At 34.9% G+C, this 26,466-nt stretch overlaps 1 protein-coding gene across 4 annotated transcripts in view; it reads left to right on the top strand.

Annotated features, from left to right (window-relative positions):
• LOC145322654 (uncharacterized) overlaps window positions 1-26,466 on the top strand; it is a 61,629-nt gene that overhangs the window by 21,976 nt on the left and 13,187 nt on the right. For all 4 annotated transcript variants that reach the window (XM_080164833.1, XM_080164830.1, XM_080164832.1 and 1 more), the window contains 15 exons: window positions 970-1,091; window positions 3,086-3,252; window positions 4,577-4,675; window positions 5,158-5,258; window positions 6,215-6,314; window positions 6,803-6,972; window positions 8,404-8,464; window positions 12,036-12,138; window positions 12,894-13,001; window positions 14,031-14,098; window positions 15,117-15,230; window positions 15,557-15,648; window positions 18,053-18,167; window positions 25,349-25,411; window positions 26,137-26,222. In XM_080164833.1, the coding sequence (XP_080020959.1) occupies window positions 970-1,091; window positions 3,086-3,252; window positions 4,577-4,675; window positions 5,158-5,258; window positions 6,215-6,314; window positions 6,803-6,972; window positions 8,404-8,464; window positions 12,036-12,138; window positions 12,894-13,001; window positions 14,031-14,098; window positions 15,117-15,230; window positions 15,557-15,648; window positions 18,053-18,167; window positions 25,349-25,411; window positions 26,137-26,222 (1,569 nt within the window). The remainder of the gene's footprint in view (window positions 1-969; window positions 1,092-3,085; window positions 3,253-4,576; window positions 4,676-5,157; window positions 5,259-6,214; window positions 6,315-6,802; window positions 6,973-8,403; window positions 8,465-12,035; window positions 12,139-12,893; window positions 13,002-14,030; window positions 14,099-15,116; window positions 15,231-15,556; window positions 15,649-18,052; window positions 18,168-25,348; window positions 25,412-26,136; window positions 26,223-26,466) is intronic.

Here is a 26,466-nt window from a genome sequence, read left to right as displayed (position 1 = left end):
GAAGCAATACCAACATTTTAGTTGTGTATGATCCACTTCCACTTTAGTTGAAAAGAAAAGAAAGATTTACGCCAACTCTACGCCAACAAAATATTTAATTTTCGGTAATTTCAAATTGAATTACTTGGCTGAATTACAGCCCGCCCCTATGTATGATCAATATGTTGTCAAAAGCAGCTTAACTCGTTTTCTCGTATTCATTCGAATCCGGTGGATAGGAACCGGTTCTCATGAATACGAAAAAACTATGTCTAGCATCGTATTATATCCAGTTTTCTACGAATATAGAAATGTACAATCATAAGATTAAAATCAGTTTTTTTAGCCGGTGCCTCCGGCACCTCGGGGCTAAAAAAACTAATTTTAATCTTATAATTGTACATTCTATATCCGCGGAAAGCCGTTTATAATACGATACGAGAAATAACTATTCTATCATTCATCCTTTCTCCCCCCCCCCCCCACTTGCCGAAATCACATGCATGTCCCTTTAAACGGTAGCCGTACTATCCAAGGAGGATTTTTAAATTCTAATTCTAAATTAATTAATTTCTTAAAATATTAGTATTCTTCTATATATTATACTAATAGTAATGATTTATTTTTATTAAATGATTTTTTTTTCTTTTGTATAATTACTATATTATATATTCCCGACGGGTTGATTATTTTTTTTAAGATATCCCTTACCAAAGAATATCAAGTATACAGTTTATTTGGTCCAACAGTCGGTCATGCCACAGCCATTTTATGTATTGATATGTAAATGGAGAATGTCGCTTAATGTGACGTCATAAAAATGAGGTAGGTGAGAGGAGAAGTGGGAAAGAAGCCCCTTATAAAAGAGATGGATAATCACTCATTTTTATGACGTCACTTGTCTAATTTTTGAGCGATTTTCTCCATTTACATGATTTTTTGAAGCTTCATTACTTATGGATGTTGTCATCCTTATTTTATTTTTTCTAGGAAGTTAGATGGAAGTCAGAAACTTCTGAAAGATGGAGATCCTTGGGAGTTAATGAATCTTCCAATTGATTATGCTATTGATCTGTTCAACCATGTTCTTCGCTTCATTAATGATAACTCAGGTAATTGAACTACCTACATTATGCAAAAACTCCAAGAGGTTTTGTGATATTTTGTTTACATTATACTAGAAATGTTTGTCAGAAGAGCAAGACCTGATCAATAAAAACACAGGTATAATTAACCATGATATCAATCTGTCAATCATTTTCTACACTTAATTAATAATAACTCGCCTCTAGGGGCACTTGAGGAGGGGGGAGTTAAATACCAAAACCCATTTTTAAAATTTAGATTTTTTTTTGGGGGGGGGAGGGGTAATTTTTTACTAGGGGTGATTTCTCCTATGCGGGTGGTGATACCCTCCCACAAAATAGTTGTAAACTTCTCCAGGACTTATGAGAAGCTACCCTGTTAAGGAGAACCCGATCGGTTCAGCGGTTTGCAATATCTTTGTTTTATGGATAACTCAGGTGGTGTATTATTTGTTAAGTGGACCACTTTTCTGCACTACCTCTCCGACTTTTCCATTATTCTATATTTTGGTCTGTTAGGTGGTTTCTTAATTTCAGGAGGCCAGAAAAGTTTCATAGTCCCTGGATGTCTAGATTTCTAGATATCCATGAACGTAGATACCAAAAAAAAATTCACGATTTTAAAAATTGATATTTTAATCAATCTTCTATAAATCCTATACATATTATACACCAAAATGATCGTTTATTTAAATGTACTGAACTTTAGTTTCCAAAAGTGTACCTAGCGTCCGCGTCCTTAAAATTTGCTACTATCTAAAAAAGCTTTAAACTTCCAAATAAAAAATCAAAATTTGAATAATTAAAATTTTGAATGTATATTGTATAAATCGTTTTAATATTATATCGCTTTTCCCTTTGACCAGAGTAGCGTTTGCAATAATAAGGTTATCTGCTGTACAACTTTGGAAATTAGGAAAGAAATAGGCAATCCATTTTCAACACATCTTTATTTATGTAAAAATAATTATTTTACAGGGTGTCCAACAAAAAGTATATTTTGGATATCTAGATTAAAGGGAGTGTGAACGTAAAAATTTCTCATCTGATTATCAAAACTTAACATTTACTAAGCACATTTCATTACACTGATCAACCAAAAATGTCCTATTCACAAAAATATCCAGAAATAATGCCTTGATTTTATGGTATTTTGAGAGGGAAAAAGGAAAAAACAGGGAAAATCTGAACGTTTTTGTTTCTTATAATGTTTGTAGGGATATTTAACTTGTCATATATAGTTGAAACAATTTACTTACTGTTAAGGATTTATTTTATGCTATAAAATTGCCAATTCGTTTTTTTATAACGTAGTAATTAGGTAATAAAGACATATTTTAAATTCGTATTATTGACAAAAAAATACCTTACTGTCTACAAAGGGTTGAATCTCATAGGTTATATAAAATAATAATATCCTTTTTTATTGTGTTGAACAATAAATAACCCACTTTGGAGAATTAGTTTACACTTTTATCAGATTGTTTATAAAGAAATATTGCGTCTTTATTATTTACAAATTTGTAATTAAAGGTGGGCGAGAGATGGGCCATTTAAAGTTAATTGGATACTAATAAAAAACCTGTTTCTGGCTTTGTTATTGTATTTGGTTTTCAATAAAAAAATATTGCTTATTTTATCAATTTCTAAGTAACTATACATTGGATTAAAGCAAGGATTATGTTAAAAGTCAGCTTAACTGTTAGGAAAAATCTTTAACTATGTGAAAAAGTTTAATTTTAGCTATAATGGGAGAAAAAAGCAATTTAATGCACATTTTATATAATACGGAAAATTTCTTCCTTTCCCCGTACCTTATAAAAATCGTCGGAAAAAGCCGTTTTTTAAGCAAACAAAAGCGCGTTTTGCTCTATCTGTGAGATATTATGAATGAGATAATGTTAATATTTGATATTAAGATGAGAAAAATTTACGTTCACAGTCCCTTTAACACCCCAAATACCTGCCCAAAAATTATTTTTTTTGCCTACATCCTGTGTATTTGAAATATTTATTTAAAGATTGTGAGATGGGCCATGACGAGCTGTTCGCGAAGGTTGTGCCCTACACTATGGAGGAGATGGGGGTACTCGAGTTCTTCCAGGCACTCACCAGTGACCTCAAGTATAACAACCCCAAGATGGGCAAGTGGTTTGTCTCGGGATCTAGACATTACAGCTGGGATAAGGTAATGAATAAGCATGCTAATTAAAAGATTTATAAGGCATGTTTTTTTTCGAAATTGGACATTCCCAAGACACATTTCCGGACAGTGGAATATCCTAGACAATGTTTTTTAAGACATGACATTTTCTATAAAGTTTTTTTAGAAAAGAAATTTCCTAAACATTAACAATTTCCAGACAAAAATTTCATGAACAAGATTTTTTTAGACTAGCTTTTTCTAGATTAAAAAATTCCTAGACAGAAAATTTCCTAGACGATAAATTTCCTAAACTGCAAGATTTCATAAACAAGATGTTTTCTAGACATTATATATTCAAGATAATAAAATTGCTATACATGAACAGACAATCCAATTCATAGGCAGAATTTCATCTGCAGGATTTGGTTTCAAAGACAGTACATACAAAGACAGTACATACAACGACAGTACATACAAAGACAGTACATACAAAGACAGTACATACAAAGACAGTACATACAATGACAGTACATACAAAGACAGTACATACAACGACAGTACATACAAAGACAGTACATACAAAGACAGTACATACAAAGACAGTACATACAAAGACAGTACATACAAAGACAGTACATACAAAGACAGTACATACAAAGACCAAATTTGCCTAAGACATAATGAGTATGGATATGCAGGGAGGAAGGGAGGGGACAATGGGCAATTAATTCCTTTTAAGAGTTTTTCCTGAATTACCATGAAAACCAGATTTATCCTGAAAATATCCAGAAATTTGTAAATTGTTTATGGTTATTAAAAATAGGAAACTCAAAATGATAAGAGGGTTCTAAGAAAAAAAACATCTACTTATAAATTAGGTTACCAGTATATCACAATGGAGTAAACATTCTGTATTTGTTTACTAGAAAAATCGCTCTTTTCAACGTCTGTATCCCTTCTCCTTATTATTATCTTCCACCAAAATTCAGGATAAAACGAAGGGTTCTAAGATTGTTTATTACACAAATACCACTGTACAGTTTCTATTTGTATAAAAAATATTTGTTAGAACCAGCCGAAATATTTTTATACTATATAAATGTTTTGTCTGCTAGATAATGTGTTAATTGTTTGTTTTTTTATTTTTGTCTGCTGGATTCATAACAAATTCCGCGGCAATTATGTGCAAGTCCCCAAAGTCCCCAAATTTAGTCTAAATACTTCACGAACACTTTAAGCTGGTCCCCAAGGTTTGAGACCCTAAAATATTGAATATTCGATCCATTGCCCCCTCCCTTCCTCCCTGATGGATATGACATGATGATTGAAACTAAAGAAAAGACTAAACAATATAATCATATTTTAGGGAAATAATATGTTGGGTATGGGGCGAAAGAATCTTGTAAAAGTTGCTGTGGACAGAGACTGTAGGATGGATATTAAACAACTTAAAGATAAATTAGAGGTAATTTGTGTTTTATTGTCTTTGTGGATAGTGTTTAAATACAAACATGTAAATTGTTTTTGTGTTGACTGTTGTGTTCTAATTGAGATCTTAAAATAGCTATTGCTACATATGGAAAATCTAGCATCTGATAACATTTTCATTTTTTACCATAGCATTGTTAAAACCTATTCAAACTGTTTGTGGCAGTTGTCCTACTTTAAACAACCCTTTAGAGGCATAGGGTAAATTCAAACCATTATTTTCTTATGGTTCCCCCTTTCAATGTAGCATCTCATAGGTCTTGGAAAGGTTTATGATTAATTATAAGGTAGATTCATTTAATCAACCCTAGAAAGAAATCCCGCCCCCAAAATGTCTAAAATTATTAAACCTCACCTCAAGTGCTCTTAGTGCCTCAAGTTAAATAATGAAGAGTAAGATTCTAATTATAATAGAGTACTTTTGATAAAATGAGATTTATAAATTATCCTTTAATATAGGAGTGTATAAAAGAGAAGATTCCAGTGATTGGAGTTACAGCTGTGTTTGGTACCACTCAAGAGGGTGCTGTGGATAATCTGCAGCAAATTCTGAAACTTAGGTAAATGTACTTTGTTTTCATATACTTTTGCGGTGCTTTGCCTCAAAGCGTCCAGCGAGCACAGAACTGTTTTTGGTAGAAAATAATAGAAATTAGAAGACAGGGCATAGTTTTCTTAATGCGTAACCTGTGCGGTGTTAACCTGTACCCAACATAATCTAACCTAATTGACATGAAGAAAAACACAAAACAACCCAACCTCCCGTGTTTCATTTATCCTTATACTAAAGTAACAGGATGTTTGTCTGTTTGTTTGTGTGTCTGTACCGAAGGATCTCGCTAACCGCAGAACCGATCAGGTTCTCCTTAACAGAATAGATTCTCATATGTCCCGGGAAGGTTTTCAACTATTTTGGGGGAGGGTACCACCACCCTCCCAAGAGAAATCACAAAAAATCGAAATTTTTTTTTACGTTCTCGATTTTAGAAAGAGAGTTCAACGCAAACATAAACGTCTAACGTCAACGACATATTTTAAATATAAAAAACATTTAAAGTGTCACTAGAGGCCTCTAGGGGCGTAGCCGTTAGTTTTTAAATAAGGGTGGGGGGAGTTTTGTGTGCTCGATTATGCATTTTGTTATGGAAGAGGCGTGTCTTTAATACTATTTAAATGGTAAATGCTATGACCACATTAAATATCAATTTTAAGTATGTATATTATAATGTATAGTTAGGATAACAGGTATAGATCGTATAATCAAAGTATTAGATTTACTAATTGTTGGTGTCTTCTTTTTAACTTATTGAAAATGGAGTAGAGGTATTTATTTTTCCTATGCCTAACCCCTGTGAGGGGACCTAACCCTGAGGGGCTTCACAGTACCCAAATAACATAACATAACCTGCCATAAAATAATAAAAAAAAAAAAAAAAAACTTCTTTCCCGTATTTTCAATTTAATTAAAGAATAGGAGGTGATTTGGGGAAACCGCCTGATTGTTTATTCATTTCAGGAAAGAGATGGAGGAGGTGGGGTTAACGTTCTACATACACATTGACGGGGCTTGGGGAGGATACTTTGCTTCTACACTTAATAATAATGACAATCGACAGGTAAACAATTTTCTCGTATTCATTCAAATCCGGTGGATAGGAACCGGTTCTCATCCATACGAAAAAACTATGTCTAGCATCGAATTATATCCAGCTTTCTATGAATATAAAAATGTACAATTATAAGATTAAAACCAGTTTTTTTAGCCGGTGCCTTCGGCACCTCAGGGATAAAAAAAACTGGTTTTAATCTCATAATTGTACATTCTATATCCGCGGAAAGCCGTTTATAATACGATGCGAGAAATAACTATTACAGTATGGCTCCAAATCCGATTAGTATCCGCTGGATTAGTATCAGTTCATCAGCCATACTGAAAAGGCATGTATACCATCGCATTAAAGAAATTTTTCCACAAATATTTCAATTAAAAATCATAAAATTGATACCAGTTTTATCAGCCTGTGCCTTAAAATTCATACATACATAATGCCTATTTTGTTTGACCCGGCAGTAGCAGAACCAATAATATTTTACTAATTTTCAGATAAAGCCTATAAACGAGGGAAGTAGGGAAAGAAAGGAAAGTATACCTGATTCTAAGCTCAGCACCTACTTTCAAATCCAGCTCAACCACCTGCAGCATGCCGATTCAATCACATTGGACCCTCATAAAACCGGTTTCTGCCCGTACCCAGCTGGAGGCTTGCTATACAGGTAAAGATTTCTGCCCCTACCCAGCTGGGGGCTTGCTATACAGGTAAAGGTTTCTGGCCCTACCCAGCTGGAGGCTTGCTATACAGATAAAGTTTCTGCCCCTACCCAGCTGGAGGCTTGTCATACAGATAAAGATTTCTGCCCCCACCCAGCTGGAGGCTTGCTATACAGGTAAAGGTTTCTGCCCCTACCCAGCTGGGGGCTTGCTATACAGGTAAAGGTTTCTATCCCTGTCCAGCTGGAGGCTTGCTATACAGGTAAAGATTTCTGCCCCTACCCAGCTGGAGGCTTGGTATACAGGTACAGATTTCTGCCCCTACCCAGCTGGAGGCTTGCTATACAGGTAAAGGTTTCTGATGGCTTGGTATACAGGTAGAGGCGCGCAGAATGAAGGTGTATCCTATCTCCTGGCAGGGGGGTGTTGGATACACTAAAATTGGAGTCTACCCCTACACCCCTCTACACAATCTTTACAAGGGCCTACACCCATCTGTTTCATCTCCCTTAAACACCCAAGGGAAGTTTTTTGTTAAATTGCTAGACAATTGATTTTAAATTTTTAATAATGTGGACATTCATGGGGATGGTTACATTCCCTTGAAACTAAAATAACACCCAGCTTTTGGTTCATATTAAACCCCTCTCGATTTTGGTTTTAAGGTGGTGTCAAAATCCCCTTTGCAAAACCCTATGCACGCTTCTGTATTATACAGGTAAAAATTATGGAACCTTTTTTTTGTAATTGCACGTCACAGTAAAAATACTACCCACATGCTATATTCATATTATCATTTATTGAAACCTTTCACTTTTTAAACAGTCTCAATATGGTTTCTTAATTAATAGATGAATACATATATTTTTATGTTATTGGTGGTTTTCTTCAATGAACAGCCAGGTTTCTATTTATTTTTACAAAATATTTTGCGCTTATACTTCCATTCATAATTTTACTAAAAAACATATGATTAAAAAAATATATTTCGATAAAAGTATATCCGCGGAAAGATGTTTATAATACGATGCGAGAAATAACTATTCTAGTATGGCTTCAAAACCGATTAATATCCGGTGTAATAAAATAGTTCTCAGCCATACTGAAAAATCATGTATAGCAACTTATTACAGACAATTTTCCACGAATATCATCTTTCATTTTAATATCAGCGAAAACTGTCCATAATAATAAACGATAATATTTCCGCGGATATAGAAAGTACAATTATGAGATTAAAACTAGTTTTTTTAGCCCCGAGGTGCCGAAGGCACCGGCTAAAAAAACTGGTATTAATCTTATGATTGTACATTTCTATATTCGTAGAAAGTTGGATATAATACGATGCTAGACATAGTTTTTTCGTATTGATGAGAACCGGTTCCTATCCACCGGATTCGAATGAATACGAGAAAAACTATTATTTTATTTTTTAGAAATGGCAACATCCGAAATTTTTTGGCACAAAAGGCAGCTTATGTGAACCATGGGGAAAAGGTAAATATTAATTTAATGATTCTTGACAGCAGGAAGGTGAATCGTGAGAATAGAGGATTGCCTAAATTATCTCGTAAGCTATTGCATTTGCAAACTTTTGAATTATTTACAGTCCAAGGTCCTCTCCATCAATGAGTCTGTGATTTACTTGTTTTCAATTCAAAAATATTCAGATATTTTACCCAAAACACTGTTGATTTTGACTCGCTGAAGAGTTGGAGGCACAAGAAACTTTTGTCTTCTTTAAAACTTGTAGACCAAAAATGTACGCGCAAGTAAAAAAAGAGCATAAAAGACCATTAAATAATAATTGTTCTAAATCTTGAAGTAATATTTGGCTTTTAAAATCTCTTATTTGTACATTTTAGTAAATTACGCTCGTTAGCAGGAAGGTGATCTTGTCCCAACATCGCGTCATAAATAAAGACTTTTAAAACTGGTCTCTACTGTAACGCATTACTATGCAAAAATAGGATCTCCAGGCAAAGTTCATAGGATCAAAGAGTTAGTAGTCTAAAGGGTGTTTGACCCTGTAATCAAGCACATAATTAAGCAATATTTATTTGAGAGATACACCAAAATAAGATCTCGTCGTGTATCCCGTCCTCATAGACCATTTGAGGTTAATTAGTCCTTTCTGAAATTTTTGTAAACTCAAGGAAAACCCATTGTACATATTAATGTACAAAACAGGACCCTGAATTAGCCAATGATTTGTACTTTTTAGTCTTTTCTGCAAGCAGATGCTGTTATTCAGCAAATTAATTCCATTTGAAATTGCTTACAAATTTTATATTTTGTGGTAAGTAACTTGGCGTAAAATTTGTTTTTTTCTGTACCTAAAGGAAAGTGGGTAAAAGTGGGAGAGAAAAGAAGGAAGTGGGTTGGGGGGAAAATTTCAGTTAGTATTGTTTGTCAGAATCACTGTCCCTTTCGCCTAGCTGCAAGTAAACAAGGATGACAACATCCATAAAAGCGAAGTACTGAAACGGTTGGACAAACGGTTGATACAGAATAAAGTTTATAGATATACTTACATTTTTAGGACTTGATTATAAAGTTGCTTCGCTTATAATATTGTACTTTGTAGTCCAAGGAATCAATATAACAAAAATCAGATCAATCGGATTATTAGATCACATAAAAATTCGTTGTTAACAAAGTAAAAAAAAACAACATGTTTAAAATGGACGTACGGGCATTCTTGTAATGATTATAGAGTTGCTACGCTTTCTTAATAGTACCTAACTACTACAGGAATCACCATGCAAAGTTTGAAATCGATAGGACAATTCTAACATGCCTAAATTAATGCAAAAAGCTATCCGTTACGGACGGACGGACGGATGTACGGACGGACTGACCCTAATTATAGAAAAGCTTCGCTTTTAAAAAGAAGAAATGAAATGTAACCTGACAAAATTTTAACTTTCAGACAAAACAAAACACAATAGACAGTTAGGAAACTGAAAAGTATTAAAACTTTACATCAGTCTAGATAATATACAAATATATATCTAGTTTGTGATTATGTACTTGGGAAAATATTCAATAAACAGCCATTTCTGTGCTTTTCCTAGCGAGCAGAGAAACCCATAATCAACCTTATTTTTGAATAAATTATGAATGAGGGGCGGGAGTTTTTTTCTTTATGCAATTGGGGGGGGGGGACCCTATCCCTGTGAGCCCCAACCTAGTGGGCTACCTAGTACAAATATATAGACCACCTGACCTGACCTAGAGTAAATCACAATTACACGAAAAATACCCCCCATTCCCCTCTCTCTCTAATTAACAATTTATTTTTTGTGCTTTTTTTCTAATTTGTACTTCGCAACTGATTAAAGAAGTCCAAAGTCAGTTGTGTAATCTTAAAAACAAAGTAAGCTAGGTATTTGTTTTCAGGATATGATATTCTATAAAAACAATCAATAGACAAGAGAAATTGGTTATAAATGCACCAATTAACCCTTTAAACAAAAGAAAAAGAACCCTTCATTATAGTAAAGGTTCGTATAAGTCTTGGGAAGGTTTCTATCTAGTTATAGGTTAAGTACCTTTGACCTCCAAGAAATTTTTTTGTCCTTTTGCAACCTAGTTAAAATAACCCTTGAGGCTGCAAGTTATTGTAAAGTATTAAGGGTAATTTTAGAATAAGTTTGTGAATAATTATCCTTTTTAGCTGTAGATAGTACTTTTCATTAAATGCAATCAACATTTACGTAGATATTTGATAGAAAAAAATTGTTGTTTTTATTTATTCAATTATTCTAAATACAAAGAAGTAGTATAGAATTTTAAAAGCACGTCTACAAAATATAGATAATTAAAGGGATTATACTCACGGATCTGAAGTGATAATACAATAGATGATTTATTTAAATGAATTACCAATGATGATAAACAAAACTACCCTTCTGTAGATTAAAATTATTGTTTGTAAATTTTGTGCATTATTAGTTTGGAACCAATCAATCGAATCTCAATTAAAGTACCCAAAGTTTTTAAGCAAACTAATAAGATAAATATATGATTATAAAACTTTGGATACCCGTGTAATTTACAATCCAACGTCCCTAAGGCATTATATTGAATTTTAATTGGTTGTGTGGTGTCCAACTATGTAACCAATAGTTTAAATTAGTATTTTTAAATCTCTTTGTGGATGCATATTGCATAACACTGTATTATGCATTGTCTTATCCCTTCAGATACACCTATATCAGAGTATTAAAAGACACGGATAGCTTGTATAGAGAATCCTCGCTAGCATTATAAATATGCAAATTTTTAGAAACTTGTGTTAATTAAACCTGTCATAAACAAACATTTATATATGAAATTAACAAGTTTATATATGTTTATTTATTCATTAGTAGCGAAGCTACTTTTTAATTTCAAATGTCTGTCTGTCTGTATGTCAGCTACGATAAGGTTGAAACATTACTTTCTATTGTGCTATTTTAAACTTTCGGGTATAGTCACTTTCGTGGCAACGCACCTTATAGGGCGATTCTTCGTATTTTTCACAGTAGCTTTTCTCCTATTTCTAGCCCCTGCGGGGGGCTCTAACCCTGCTAGGCTAATTGCCTAACCCTGTGGGGCAATTACCTAACCCAATATAACCTAACCTAAAATAACCTATAAAAAGCCATTTTAAAAATGCGACGAATCGCCCTTTAAGGGGCGTTGCCACGAAAGGGATTATTCCCAAACTTTCTTATGAAAAAATAGATTTGATTATTCTGTAGAAAATTATACTTGCTTATTAATTGTATTCTAAGTATCAAATAATGGTTTATTTCCTGATAAAAGTATTGCAACTGAATGAAAAGTACTTAAAAACGAATATAAGATAAGTAAAGGTACAGTATGTACTTTAAAAGTCTATTTAAATATAAAAATGCATAGGAACAAAGCTAAATTTTTAATTATAACATTTGATGGGCGCTTTGATTAATACCGTTCAGGTTTTTAGGCTATTATTTTAAAAGTTTTTTCATCTTTCCAGGAGAAAACCTATTTTTTATTTTACATTAACTAATGTTCTAAATACAATCAAAAATTTTAGAATAACGAGGAGATAAATCTGTATGGTATTGATGGTTCGAAGCCCGGTGCAGCTAGTGCGAGTGTTTGGCTCTCCCACAGGGTGCTAGGATTACATAATCATGGTAATTTTAATTATAAAATCTTTTCTCCAACTAAGGTATGTTCGAATTAAAAATTAACCCTGTGGGGCAATCACCTAACCCAATAGAACCAAACCTAACCTAAAATAACCTATAAAAAGCCATTTTAAAAATACGACTAATCGCCCCTTATGGGGCGATGTTACGGAAGAGACTATTCCCGATAATTGTAAATATTTAGAAGCAGTTTCTAGTGCCTAATAAAAAATGACGTCATACAATACAAAGGCCAGTATACATTTTGATTGACCAATGGTAAAATGTATAATGGCCTATCATTGGTAATTTTTATTATATTAGGCTCTATAAGCTGCTTTGAATTATTTGAAAGGTTTAATTCAAGAATTGATAAAAGTCCCCAAAGTGTTTAAGTCAACTAATGAGAGAATGTGTTTATAAAACTTTTGGAACTGTATAAATTACAGTCCAATGTACTGTCACTCCCTGAAAATTAATAAACCTTTCTACGGATATTTTTTCTATATAATATACATCCAATGTTTTCTTGACTTGTGTATAGCATTTGATATAAGGAGAACTGAGTTTACAGTAATAAATTTTTGTTTTCATCCAAAGACCATAAGAACGGAAGCTTTATCAAAAACATCATTATTTTGAAACAATTTAATCTATTTGCAATATATTACGATATCATTGGACTAATTGTTTTACAGCAGTGACATATTCGCTACTAAATTACTATGAAACCCCGAGATAATTTTTGCGGGTTTTTTAAGGTTATGGGTTAATACTGCGACAGTGTAACTTTTCTGCTGGCATGATGTATGCTATGTGGGCCTCTCTGGACAGACCTGAGGATCCATTCACCGTTGTTCCAGCTTTAGGTATGTGATCTATTCATCTGCTAGTTGTCCGTTAGGTGATGTACACCATGTGGGCCTCTCTAGACAGACCTGAGGATCCATTCACTGTTGTTCCAGCTTTAGGTATGTAATCTATTCATCTGCTAATTGTCCGTTAGGTGATGTACACCATGTGGGCCTCTCTAGACAGACCTGAGGATCCATTCACTGTTGTTCCAGCTTTAGGTATGTAATCTATTCATCTGCTAGTTGTCCGTTAGGTGATGTACACCATGTGGGCCTTTCTAGACATACCTGAGGATCCATTCACTGTTGTTCCAGCTTTAGGTATGTAATCTATTCATCTGCTAGTTGTCCGTTAGGTGATGTACACCATGTGGGCCTCTCTAGACAGACCTGAGGACCAATTCACTGTGGTTTCAGCTTTAGGTATGTAATCTATTCATCTGCTAGTTGTCTGCTAGGTGATGTACACCATGTTGGCCTCTCTAGACAGACCTGAGGACCAATTCACTGTTGTTCCAGCTTTAGGTATGTAATCTATTCATCTGCTAGTTGTCTGCTAGGTGATGTACACCATGTGGGCCTTTCTAGACAGACCTGAGGATCCATTCACTGTGATTCCAGCTTTAGGTATGTAAACTAACCATCTGCTAGTTGTCTGCTAGGTGATGTACACCATGTGGGTCTCTCTAGGCAGACCTGAGGACCCATTCACTGTTGTTCCAGGTATGTAAACTATTTATCTGCTAGTTTTCTGTTAGGTTTCATTATTGACATATTTTTCATTATGTCTTCGAAACCGATTAATATTCGATGGATTAGAACCAGTTCTAGGTCATACTGAAAAATCATGTATCGTTGCGTATTATTTCAAGTTTTCTATGAATATTAAAATGTACAACCATAAGATTAAAACCAGTTTTATTAGCCCGTGCCTTAGGCATTTCGGGCTAACAAAACTGGTTTTAATCTTATAATTGTACATTTATATATCTGCGAAAAGCTGTTTATATTACGATGTGATAAATAACTATTATTTAATTTTAGACATAATTGATGGTATTGAACCTGAGCGTCAAGAGTGTTTGAAACCACCTCGGCATTCGATAACTCAGGTATATCGATCAAAATTTCAAGCACATTAAAAAATAATTATGACAAGCAAAATTTACCCTTCGGGTTCAATAGTTCAGAGATTTCTAGTTTGAACCAATAAATACAAAACTCGAGCTACCTAAACGCTAACGAATAAGTGAGGGGTTTTAGAAAACGTTGGGTACCATCATGGATTTTAAGGGATAAGAAAATGGTGGATAAATTAACACTATTTCCAATTACCAAAATTACCTCTTCTGTATATTAAAATTAATGTTGAAATAGTTTGAACATTGCCAGTTTGTTCCAACCAATCATGTTTTTAAACCAACAAGTGTATTAGAGAAATTGTATAGATATCTTGTTTATGTGTTGATAATAAATCTAAAGAATAGATGTATTACCAAACAACTACCTGGATCCCCCTCTTGGGGATCTTTTTCGTCTGCTGCCAAATTTTTTTCTGCTTTTTTGTGACTTGGCTGTTTTAATATTCCCAATTGAAAGTCGGCACAGGGTCCTCGGGAAGGGGACCTAAAATTGGTCCTAGGATAAACGCAGGAGTGGACACTTAACTTAACCTAACCTATTTTAGACCTTCTTTTAGGTTTTTTTAATACCTAAATCCTGTTAGGGGCTTATTTGTACATTCATATCTTAACCTAACCTAATCTGTATTGAATTACTTAATTAAATTAATATTAATACGAACATATAACATTTATAGGGTTGCCGCACTTTTAAAAATTATGAAGTTAAAATGATTCTAAAAAATTAATGGACGGACATACGTACAAATAACATCTATAAGATTGCGGTGCACTTAAAAATAATGCAAAAAATGATTCTAGGGTTTAGCAAGTATAGCGGGAAAAAAATGGACGGACCTACGACATTATAGTGTTGCAGCTCTTGTTAAAGACAAATATAAATACTCTTGGGTTTGGCTACGGTTTTCCAATTAATTAATGGAGATACAGATATTCAACATTTAAATGGTTGCAGTGCTCTTTTTAAAGACAGATATAAATAATCTAGGCTTTGGTAAGTGCAACAGCGACAGTGGCACAAGTGACAGTTGGTAAAAATCTGTGGACCAAGGCCAGAATTAGAAAGGAAATTCTTGCTGCTGAAAATATTACAGTTTTACAGGTAAGACAAGTAATAAATGTTCTTTATTGAGTCAAACTGTATTAGTTTTCCGATCATTATTTCTTTTAAGTAAATAAAAAATAGGTTTTCCAGTTTAAGTTAATTTTTACAGCTACATATGGTACGGACTTTTAAAAAACAATTTGATATGGTAAAGCCTTTTTTAAAAAAGTGATATTTTGAATCGTAACGATCCATAGAAAAAGTAAGTCATATAAATATCTCTTAAGCTATTTTCCTTACATCCTTTGCAACTTCTACACTTTAGATTGATAATATTTTTTTAAGCGTTGCAATTCTATTGTTATACAATTGTAATATTTTAGAATCCTGATGCCATGAAGTTTCTTGCTGAGAACGGACCTGACACTCTTATCAATTGTGTTTCTGCCAACTTCAGAACATGGAATTCTGAAAAGTAGGTTTTATAACCCTTTACATAGCGAAGCTTACTTATAATTCACTTTGTCTGTCCGTCCCTTAATCCGTTAAGCAATAGGACTAACTTCAGAACATAGAATTATGATAAGTAAGTTTTGGAATTATAATATGTTAGTAGCAAAACTACTCTATAATTCACATTGTTAGTCCGTCCGTATGTCAGTAAAGCAATAGTTCTAACCTCTGAACATGAAATTATAAAATTTAGTAGAAAAACTTCACTATAATCCAGTATGCCTTATATGATCCGTCAGTCTGTCGGTCAGGCTGGAAAAGATTAATGAACATTATAATTTACTTTGTAAGTTGGTCATGATTTTATGTAGTTAGCTACTTATGGATGTTGTCCTCCTTGTTTTACACAAAAATATAAAATTGCATTTCATTAAAAACAAGATCGCACAAGGATGTGAAACCTTTAAAGATAAACAGAGTTTTATTTAATTTAAACTTAGATGTCTTAAGTCTTAACAATAAAAGTCTCTTTACATATTGTTAAGTTTATATAAAAACATATATGCTTACAACAAACCCTTTGATTGCCCGACCTTTGTCTGGAAGTTCTAACTATGTAGAATAATGAGTTGCGCCTGTTCTGGGCTAAAACATTCAATCCCTCTCTAAGTATTAATGTAGAGCATCTGACATATGTTTTAGTGTCTTCAGTTATGACGCGTGACGGGCTGAGATTCGAACCTATCACCTTCCAAACCTAGACCTCAATAATTATAGATCAACTGACTAAAACAAATTTATAATGACTTTGCAATTAGAAAAAAAAATTTCCAATAATTATAAATCATCATGGTTAATGATCTCTCTAATATATAATTTTAAGATTTTATAAAATTAATATTCTATAAATAACATATGTATTTAATGATATTTTAGAGATTCTTTGAAAAAGAATAACATTATAATCCGATTTTGTTGGGCTTCTCTATTCTAAAAAAATAAGATTATAATATCGTAGTTGGGTAAATTTTCGTGACCTAACTAGAAAGACATTTAAGTAGCAAAGCTAGTCTATATTTCCAAATGTCCGTACGTCGTTCCGTAAGAGGAATGATTAAACTAGGTATGCTTCTTTTGAATGAAATTATTTGAGCAATGATAAGTAGCCTTAATCCTGCGGGGCCTATATTTGTGGTGTCCTAACCCTGCGAAGCTACCCAGAATCCAATATAACCTAACCTAACCTAAATCACAAACAAAAAACTACCCAACCCCACCCTCATCTTATTTATAAAGAAGCAGAGAATATTTATAGATACTTTATCCTTGTTTATTAGGTCTTGTTGAGAATATAATAGATGTATAAAGAAGAAGAGAATGTTTATAGATACTTTATCCTTGTTTATTAGGTCTTGTTGAGAGTATGATAGATGTATAAAGAAGCAGAGAATATTTATAGATGCTTTATCCTTGTTTATTAGGTCTTGTTGGGAATATAATGAATATAATAGATGTATAAAGAAGCAGAGAATATTTATAGATACTTTATCCTTGTTTATTAAGTCTTGTTGGGAATATAATAGATGTATAAAGAAGCAGAGAATGTTTATAGATACTTTATCCTTGTTTATTAGGTCTTGTTGGGAATATAATAGATGTATAAAGAAGCAGAGAATGTTTATAGATACTTTATCCTTGTTTATTAGGTCTTGTTGGGAATATAATAGATGTATAAAGAAACAGAGAATATTTATAGATACTTTATCCTTGTTTATTAGGTCTTGTTGGGAATATAATAGATGTATAAAGAAGCAGAGAATGTTTATAGATACTTTATCCTTGTTTATTAGGTCTTGTTGGGAATATAATAGATGTATAAAGAAGCAGAGAATGTTTATAGATACTTTATCCTTGTTTATTAGGTCTTGTTGGGAATATAATAGATGTATAAAGAAACAGAGAATATTTATAGATACTTTATCCTTGTTTATTAGGTCTTGTTGGGAATATAATAGATGTATAAAGAAACAGAGAATATTTATAGATACTTTATCCTTGTTTATTAGGTCTTGTTGGGAATATAATAGATGTATAAAGAAGCAGAGAATATTTATAGATACTTTATCCTTGTTTATTAGGTCTTGTTGGGAATATAATAGATGTATAAAGAAGCAGAGAATATTTATAGATACTTTATCCTTGTTTATTAGGTCTTGTTGGGAATATAATAGATGTATAAAGAAACAGAGAATGTTTATAGATACTTTATCCTTGTTTATTAGGTCTTGTTGGGAATATAATAGATGTATAAAGAAACAGAGAATGTTTATAGATGATTTATCCTTGTTTATTAGGTCTTGTTGGGAATATAATAGATGTATAAAGAAGCAGAGAATATTTATAGATGCTTTATCCTTGTTTATTAGGTCTTGTTGGGAATATAATAGATGTATAAAGAAGCAGAGAATGTTTATAGATGCTTTCTATAAGAGATGCTCACATTCTATGGAGAAGCCCTCCCTTGTGGATAGAGGGATACAGGTATAAAAGTTCATTAATTAAAAAGTAGAACCCTCAGAAAATGAATTTACCTCCCTAAAAAATTTTACTCCGGGAGTAAAATTCACAAGTAGAGGTAGGATAAAAACCCATATTTTCGGTGTGAAATAAAAAGATATTTGAAAAAAAGCAAATTATCCAATCAAGATTCAATAAACGTCCTTAAAGTTGCTAATCCAACGAATAAGAGATCGTGTTTCTAAAACTATGGGGACCAATTTAATTTACAGTCCAATGTACCCTACCTCCTAGACTTACTAAGTCATAAAAACAGAAATGGGTTTTTGAAACAAGAATGCCGCGTTTTCTTCTTCTTCTTCTAAGGCGTTCTGTTCCGATAGAACACTGCCTACTGTCCATGCAGTTGTCTTTTGTGCCGGGCCAGGTTGCTCTTGGTTACCATGGCTTCGCAGATGTTACAGCGCGTTCTGGCTGCTGGTGGCCTTGGGCCAGGTGGTGGTGGGTTCTGGCCTCCGCAGGTTCTCCTGTGCCGGGCAAAGTTGGAGCTGGAAATTTCTCTATCGCAGTTCCCACATCTCCTCCTTTCTGGATCCTGCGCCAGTCTTCCAGAACAACTTTTCTGGTGGTTTTTCAGATTAGAATCGTAGTTGAAAATGAGTCTGCATCTTTCACATTTGAAAACGGCTTTGTTGTCGGCTCTTTCATGAATCCGTTTTCTGTGAACCGTGAGTCCTGCCCTGGATTTGCAAACCAGCTCGCAGCCCTCGTATTCACACTTGTAGCCTGGAACCTCTCCAGGTATTATAGGTATCTGTACTCTCTGGTTCCTCTCTCCGCTCTCCTCATTTACTTTCTTGCCTTTCTTTTCCTCCCACTCCTCAAGATAAGACATTCTCTTTTTTACAGTTTCTTTCCATCCTTTTTTGTCGCGTGTCAACATACCAATATTTGTCCAATCAACTCCAGCCTCCTTCAAAATTTTCTTCCAATAAAGAATGGTTTTTCTTTTCTTTCCAGGTACTTTTTCTCTTACTTCTAAGTCCTCCATCCATCCTAGGACCACAGCCTTTACAGTCCTGTCATTCTCCATCCTCATAACATGTCCAATTCTCTCTAACACTCTTTTCTCAATTTTCCACCTCAGGGATTTCACCCCAAGGTCCTTTCTGACGTCATACATGTTCTTTCCCTCCTGCTGCATCTGGATCAGTGGTGGGCCTGTTTTTCTGCTCCAGATGAATCTGTATCTTTTGTCCATCATTCTCTGTAGTTTCTGGATCTCGCCAACTTGCCATGTCCTTGCTTGGCAGTCAAACAAAATGGTGCTTTCCACACAGGCCTCTATTACCTTTGCTTGACTCCTTTTTGACATCTTGCTACCCTTCAGTCGGTTCTTGACCTTCATCCAGGCTGCTCCACCTCTTTTGAGTCTTTGGTCTGTGTCCTTCTTTTCTCCCATCCAGCTTCCTAACATTCTTATTGATGCACTCTCTTCAGTTCCAAAATTTAGATGTTCTTCTTTATCTTCATTATTCCTCTCTTCAAATCTCTCCATTATCTTTTTAGTTTCGTCTACTCCTTGCTGTAGCTCATTCTTCTTGCCTACGATGGTAGTATCGTCAGCGAACAGACCTTTATCAATCTTGATTCGCTTGGCTTCAGAATTGGGTTTTTCCCACAGACTTGAGCATGGGAAAGAGCTACCTGGAACGTATTTGAAGTTCAGTCCATAGTCCATACCTGTCTCCTCCGCCTTTCTCTTTCTTGCTTTAGTAGCCAATCTCATGACCGCTTGATGAAATATGTTGAACAATGGTGGGGAAGAAGGGCAGCCTTCCCTCAGTCCTCTTTCTGGAATCCATGGCTCACTTTCACCTGATCTGCTCTTTATCCGGTATTCTGTGCTCTCATGAAGGTCTTTAAGTACTCTCAAAAACTTGTCTCCTATTCTGTATTTCTTAAGTATCATCCAAAGAGCTGGCTTGTTGACTCTTGGGTAAGCTTTGCGAAGATCTAGTAGCCTGGCAGCAGGTTTTTCCCCATCTGGGATGTTTTCCTGTGCTTTCTCCGCGTGTTTAAACAGGTCACTAGTGTCTTCTTGGATGCGAACCATGATTTGGGTCACATCAGCTGTTGATCGTTTTTTTCTGAAACCGGCCTGGTCGTCATCCAACAATTTCAAGGTCTCCGCCCATATGCGGAGCCTGTCTGCTGCTATTCTTGCTGTGATCCTGGAACCCATAGCTAGCAAGCAAACACCTCTAAAGTTGTTCACATTATTTCTGTCCCCCTTCTTAAACAAGGGGATGACTTGACCAACTTTCAGTGAATCTTCCCAGAACTCTTGACCTTTCTCCCACATCTCTTGTATCATTGTAATTAGTTTCTCTATTAACTCTGGTCCGCCATTCATCAGGTATATTAATCTCACTCCATCCTTGCCTGGGGCTGATTCTCTCATAAACTTCATTTGTGTCAGTATTTCTTCTCTGGTTGGGGTTGCATCTAAAATTTCAGCGTAGTTTCTAGCTTCGTCAGTGTTGCTAATGTCGTCAATCAAGTTTATGATTTCTTCAATGTCCTCTGGGCTGTTCTCAAACCTGTCCTTTGATATGTCCTGGAAGTGTTTTTTGAATTGATCTGTTGATATATTGGTTGTATCTGGCGCTTTTGTCATTCCTCTTGTGCCTAGCTGTTTTAAGTGTTTGTATACTGTCCCTTGATCTCCTCTCTCTCCTGCACTCTTACAATCATTCAGAATCTCGTCCCACCATTCTTTTTCCCAATCAGCAGACTTCTTTTTCAAGTCTTTTCTGGCCTCCTTCAACTCTTCTCTGATTGGTTGTCTCTCCTGTTCTAATCTTTCCTTCTCCTCTCTGTCTTCTGCTTCTCTTATGTTAGCTGTCAGTTGATTTCTCCTTTGAACAGCTGCCGTTATTCTGGCTCTCATTCTAGTTATCTCTTCGTCTCTTCCTATCATCCAGGGATTCTGTATCTGTTTTTCTACCACTCCGCAAGTTTCAGTAGCAGCTTCAACAGTTATTTTAGCAATTTCATCCCATCCTACTCCATCTGTTCTAGGTCTTTCTTCTCTCTCTATCTGCTCCATTTTCTCTTCAACTTTCTGTCTGTATGTCAACACATGTTCTTCAGTTCTTAGTTTCTCCCACTGCACTCTTGGAATATTCTTCTGTTTTTTGTAGTTCTTCGGCTTTATCTTAGGTATGATTTTCATTCTCTTTGGTTTGTGATCTGACAAAGATGACTCAAGTACTGTGTGTACTTTTCTGACTAGACTGTGTCTTTGGTCGTTTCTCATGATGAAACCATCAAGCTCGTACCACCTGCCCAGGGCATTATTGAACCAGGTGCCTCTCCTCTTGTGATTGTAATAGCTATTTACGTAGCAAAGATTATTATCCTCACACCAGCTTAATAACTCTGTTCCTTGTCTGTTCGTCGTTCTGATGCCAAAAACTCCACATACTCCATCCCTGTCTTCATTGCGGCCAACGTGCGCATTGAAGTCTCCACCAATGACCAGGATCTCGTCCTTTTTAGACCAGTTAACATGATCTTTTAGATCCTCTTTTGCTTGCTCAATCTCCTCCTCATTTCTCCCATTCCACACAGGCATGTAAGTGGATGTAAGGGAGAAACCCATGGTTTTCACAGAAATTGTCCTTTTGCTTATCTTTGTTTTTTGACCTTGCTGACACCAAGATGTCAGGGCATTCCCCCTCAGTAAAATGGCGGCTTTTTCAGTGTAGGTAACAGCTATCTGTCTATCCTGCTCTCCTAGCCATATTGTACCACTATCAGTGGCTAGCACTTCTGATAGTAATACCGTGTCCCAGTCTTGTTTGTGGGCAAATTCAGCCACACATCTCAGCTTCCGTCTGTTGTAGGTCCCCAATGACATTCGTTGAACATTCCAAGTTGCAATGTCTACTACTTTCTTTACTGTGTCCACTCTTTTCTCGGCTTCTCTTCTCTCTCTCTTCTCTTTCCTTCTCTCCTTTCTTCTGTTTCTCCGTTCCTCTTTGCCTCTCTCTGTTTTGTCTCTAGGTCCCGGATTCTTTTCAACTGTTATTAACTTGATTCTAATCTCCACCTCTAATCTCCTCTCCTCCTCAACTGCAATTTCAGTTTTACGCCAACATGTTTTTAAGGAGAGAGAGAACTTGGCTACTGTTCTCCCCCTCCGTTGCCAAAAAAAGACTGCCGCAGGTTCCAGTTCGCACTGTACACTCCAGTTTCGTCCCTCCTGGCCTCCTGGCCCATTTGCCACACCCCTGTGTGTTCCCGCTTGCGCCGCTGGGAGGCTGAACCATTTCACAAGCAATGCCGCGTTTTTTCGACATTTTTAGACCCATCGTCTTCGTTCAATCAATCATTATTATGAAAAGGCCCTGTAGGATTTAAACAGAGTATACAACTATTTATTTAATTATTTCGCTTTTGTTGGTATACGGGCTTTATAGAGGAAAAATAAATAATCTGAAATCCATTTTTGCTGTATATTAATTAATGCATCTTTTTAAAGCTTTATTAGACATACAAAAACGCGGCATTCTTCTTTCGAAAACCTATCTCTGAAAGACAAACGCACCCACACATACCTTTTATACCCACACACACAAACAGACCCACAAACACAAACCCACACACACACACACTCACACACACACACACCCACACACACACTTTATTCGCACACATACAGCCATCTTTTAAAGTATCATGTTCAGGGCGGGTGGAGATATTTGCAGATAATATTAATACTAGCCTATCATTGGTCATTTGTACTGTATGACATACTTTTTTATTGACGATATTCGCTGTTTCTATTGATTAGCAAACCAATTTTTCTATATTGTTAAAGACAGAACAATACAAATAAGAATAGGAAATATAATTTTTCTACATCCTATCCCTGTTAGCCCTGATCATGGACTTAGGTTTTTGTTTCGTGAGTAAACTTTTAATCTGATCAACACATACAATAGACATATTAACTATACCTTCCTATTAAATAAACTAACTATAGATTCTTCGCCCCTAGACTCTATGGTAGACGGGTTAGGTCAGAAAAAAACATCCTAAAAAATCCTAAGACAATTATAAATCTTCTGAAAGTACTACCAATTTTGACCAGTAATTTTTTATATCTTTAGCTTTAGAAAAAAAACCGTACTTCTGTATAAGATAGAATAAAGGTTTTTTTTATTGTTTGTTAAAACATTGCTAATCCCTGAACCGATTAGGTTATTCAGCTATCAAAATGGTAGGGAGGCGACAATTGACTGTTAATTACACTCCTACCCAAAGTTTTATAACCACGTTATCGTATTAATTGGCTCAAAAACCTTTGGGATCTTTTATTCTATTTTAATTAATTTGTCCCAAATTATAGTATTATTCATACTTTTAACTAATGATTTTAAAATCTATAGATGGGGTAATTTTATTTATCATCATTCAGGATGTCTTATCCCATAAGATCTCTATTAAATGTACAAGTTATTAAAAAGTTTTCATCAAATTGGTAGATTTTTTCAAATTTATTTATTATGTCAATTATTTTCAAAAAGTTAAAAGTATTTCAGCCACTTTTTTCACAGGATTTTAACACTTTCACAAGATCAGCAAACTTCCATAAAAGTATTAGGAAGCTTGTTGGTCTGTAAAATTGTTACTTTATATCTCTAAACGGCTAGACCAATAGATCTGCTATTTTCATAGAATTTATGAAGTTGTTTTTTCGTATGGATGAGAACCGGTTCCTATCCACCGGATTCGAATAAATACTAGAATAGTTATTTCTCGCATCGTATCATAAACAGCTTTCCGCGGATATAGAATGTACAATTATAAGATTAAAACCAGTTTTTTTAGCCCCGAGATGCCGAAGGCACGGGCTAAACACTGTTTTTAATCTTATAATTGTACATTTTTATATTCGTAGAAAGCTGGATATAATACGATGCTAGACATAGTTTTAGCCATACTGAAAAATAATGTGTTGCATCCTATTATTGACAATTTTCTACGACTATTACAATGAAATTTATACCAGTTTTTTAGCACGGTTCTTCGGCCACTTGGGTCCAACAAAACTGGTATAAATCTCATTATTTTTCATTTTAATTTACCGCGTAAAGGTGTCTATAATACGATGCGATAAATAAATATTATTAAATTATTAAATAAAGTAGACAGGTTTATGACTGAAGCTAAATATATCATAAAAAAAACTAGTTCGAATTGGTTGTAATTTACAGGAAAGCTTTATAAATAAATTGAGTAGTTTAAGCTCGCTGTTTTCTTGGCCTCTCCTACCCTTCCCTTGAGGCTTTGGGAGAATCAAGTCCTAATAATGCTTAATACATAAAGGGTGTTTTTGTGGTAGGCGGCATCATACGGACAAGCCTTTTCTAGAGTATACTACGCTCTGGGACTCCCGGCAAATGCAGATGTTAAAACTCCACCCATCAACTTTAGACACGCTATCAAAAGACGGTCATTTTGATAAGCGGTCACATCCAACCCATTGTTATGGAATACAATGGCCACCTGGGCATGGGGAGGGGATTACCCCCTCCCCCTTTCCGCAGCCGGACCTTCCCTTTTCTCTGCCATCACCTGCCTACCCCAAGGAGGCAGCCTTCCCTCCTACCTTTGCGCCTGTGGACACAGCCCCAGCTCAAAGGAACCCCTCACCAGCTATCCCTCATAATCTGTTATTATACTTCTATTTGCTATATAAACCTGTATATCTATTGTAATGCTTCAGTTCAAAATATATCTTTTAAACAGTAACTACTTTGTAGTTCCTTATTGATAGAATCCTTAAAGGCTAGGGGCTCGTTTGAATTGAACTCGCTCAGTAGGGTTGAACGGCTTCACCCCTACCACATTTTTTAAAAAAACAATCGCTTCACTCTTTTCAATATAAACCCCACAGTTTTAGTCAAAAACTAACAAAAAATGACCCAAATCATGTCCAAGCAATGACAATGAGAAAGCACTATTGAATTTTGATTTCTACTCACCTCTCCTGAGCACTACAGCTCGAGTCCTAGCCCTTCTGGAGAAATTTTTTAATATTAAATGCTATACTAATAAAAAAAATATTTTGGACGTACAGACATAGCCTAACTATAGAGTATTTACGCTACTTATAATATCTTTTTTTTTAGATAATTTTAAATTCAACCACTTGGGAGGAGAGTACTCACAACGAGGCCTATAAAAATGTCATGGTAATTTATTTTCTCGTATTCATTTGAATCCGGTGGATAGGAACCGGTTCTCATCCATACGAAAAAACTATGTCTAGCATCGTATTATATCCAGCTTTCTACGAAAATAGAAATGTACAATCATAAGATTAGAACTAGTTTTAATCTTATAATTGTACATTTTATATCCGCGGAAAGCCGTTTATAATACGATACGAGAAATAACTATTCCAGTACGGCCTTGAAACCGATTAATGTACGCTGGATTAGAACCGGTATTAGAACCGATTTATACATTGTACCGTTTTATAGACTTTTTTTGACGAAAACTAAATCATAAAGACAATATAGTTTATTTGGCTTGTACCTTTGGCCCACGGGGCCAACAAACCTAGAATTAATCTTATTTTTTTTTATTTTACTATCCGCGGAAAACAGTGAAAAAACGAAGCGAAAAATTACTATTATAGAAAAAAATTTTATGTTTTGTGATAAATAATTAATAATGAACCTAAACTATACTTCAAAATGTCTGTCCTGCAGTCCGCCTGTCTGTCTATCCGTCCGTAAGAAACAAATTTCTCGGCTCCTATTTAAGATAGACGGCTGAAATTTCCTGTCAACATTGCCATCAATATGGAGCACATTTAAGTATTTAACACCCATGGCGTCAAAATGTCTTTAAGCAGCTTTTTAGATGCTTTTATCTTTTTCAACTGATATATCCATGCATATGTTATTATCAGGGTAAACTTGGTCTGAAAGTTGAGGAGAATGAAGTGGATAAGAAAATGAAAATGATTATCAACACAACAATGTCTCCCTGGTTAAGGTAATAATATATGATAAAATATAGACCCTAAAACGCCAAAATACATAAACGATAGCTGTCTATAGTGTCCTAGCAAAATGGGGATTGATGTCACTGCTTTTGGCCTACCTATTCTATTGACGTCGGGAAATACCCTACATCCTATCTATTTTCTAGGGGGTTTCTTCCCCCCTTCACGTTCTCTTTCCCTCTACAATGACGTCTATGTAACAGGTAGGCCAAAAGCTGTGACATTTATCCCCAT

This window comes from Acartia tonsa, chromosome 6 (assembly GCF_053477335.1).
Source record: "Acartia tonsa isolate MP-2025a chromosome 6, ASM5347733v1, whole genome shotgun sequence".
Taxonomy (NCBI): domain Eukaryota; kingdom Metazoa; phylum Arthropoda; class Copepoda; order Calanoida; family Acartiidae; genus Acartia; species Acartia tonsa.
This window is presented reverse-complemented; position numbering and strand designations above follow the sequence as displayed.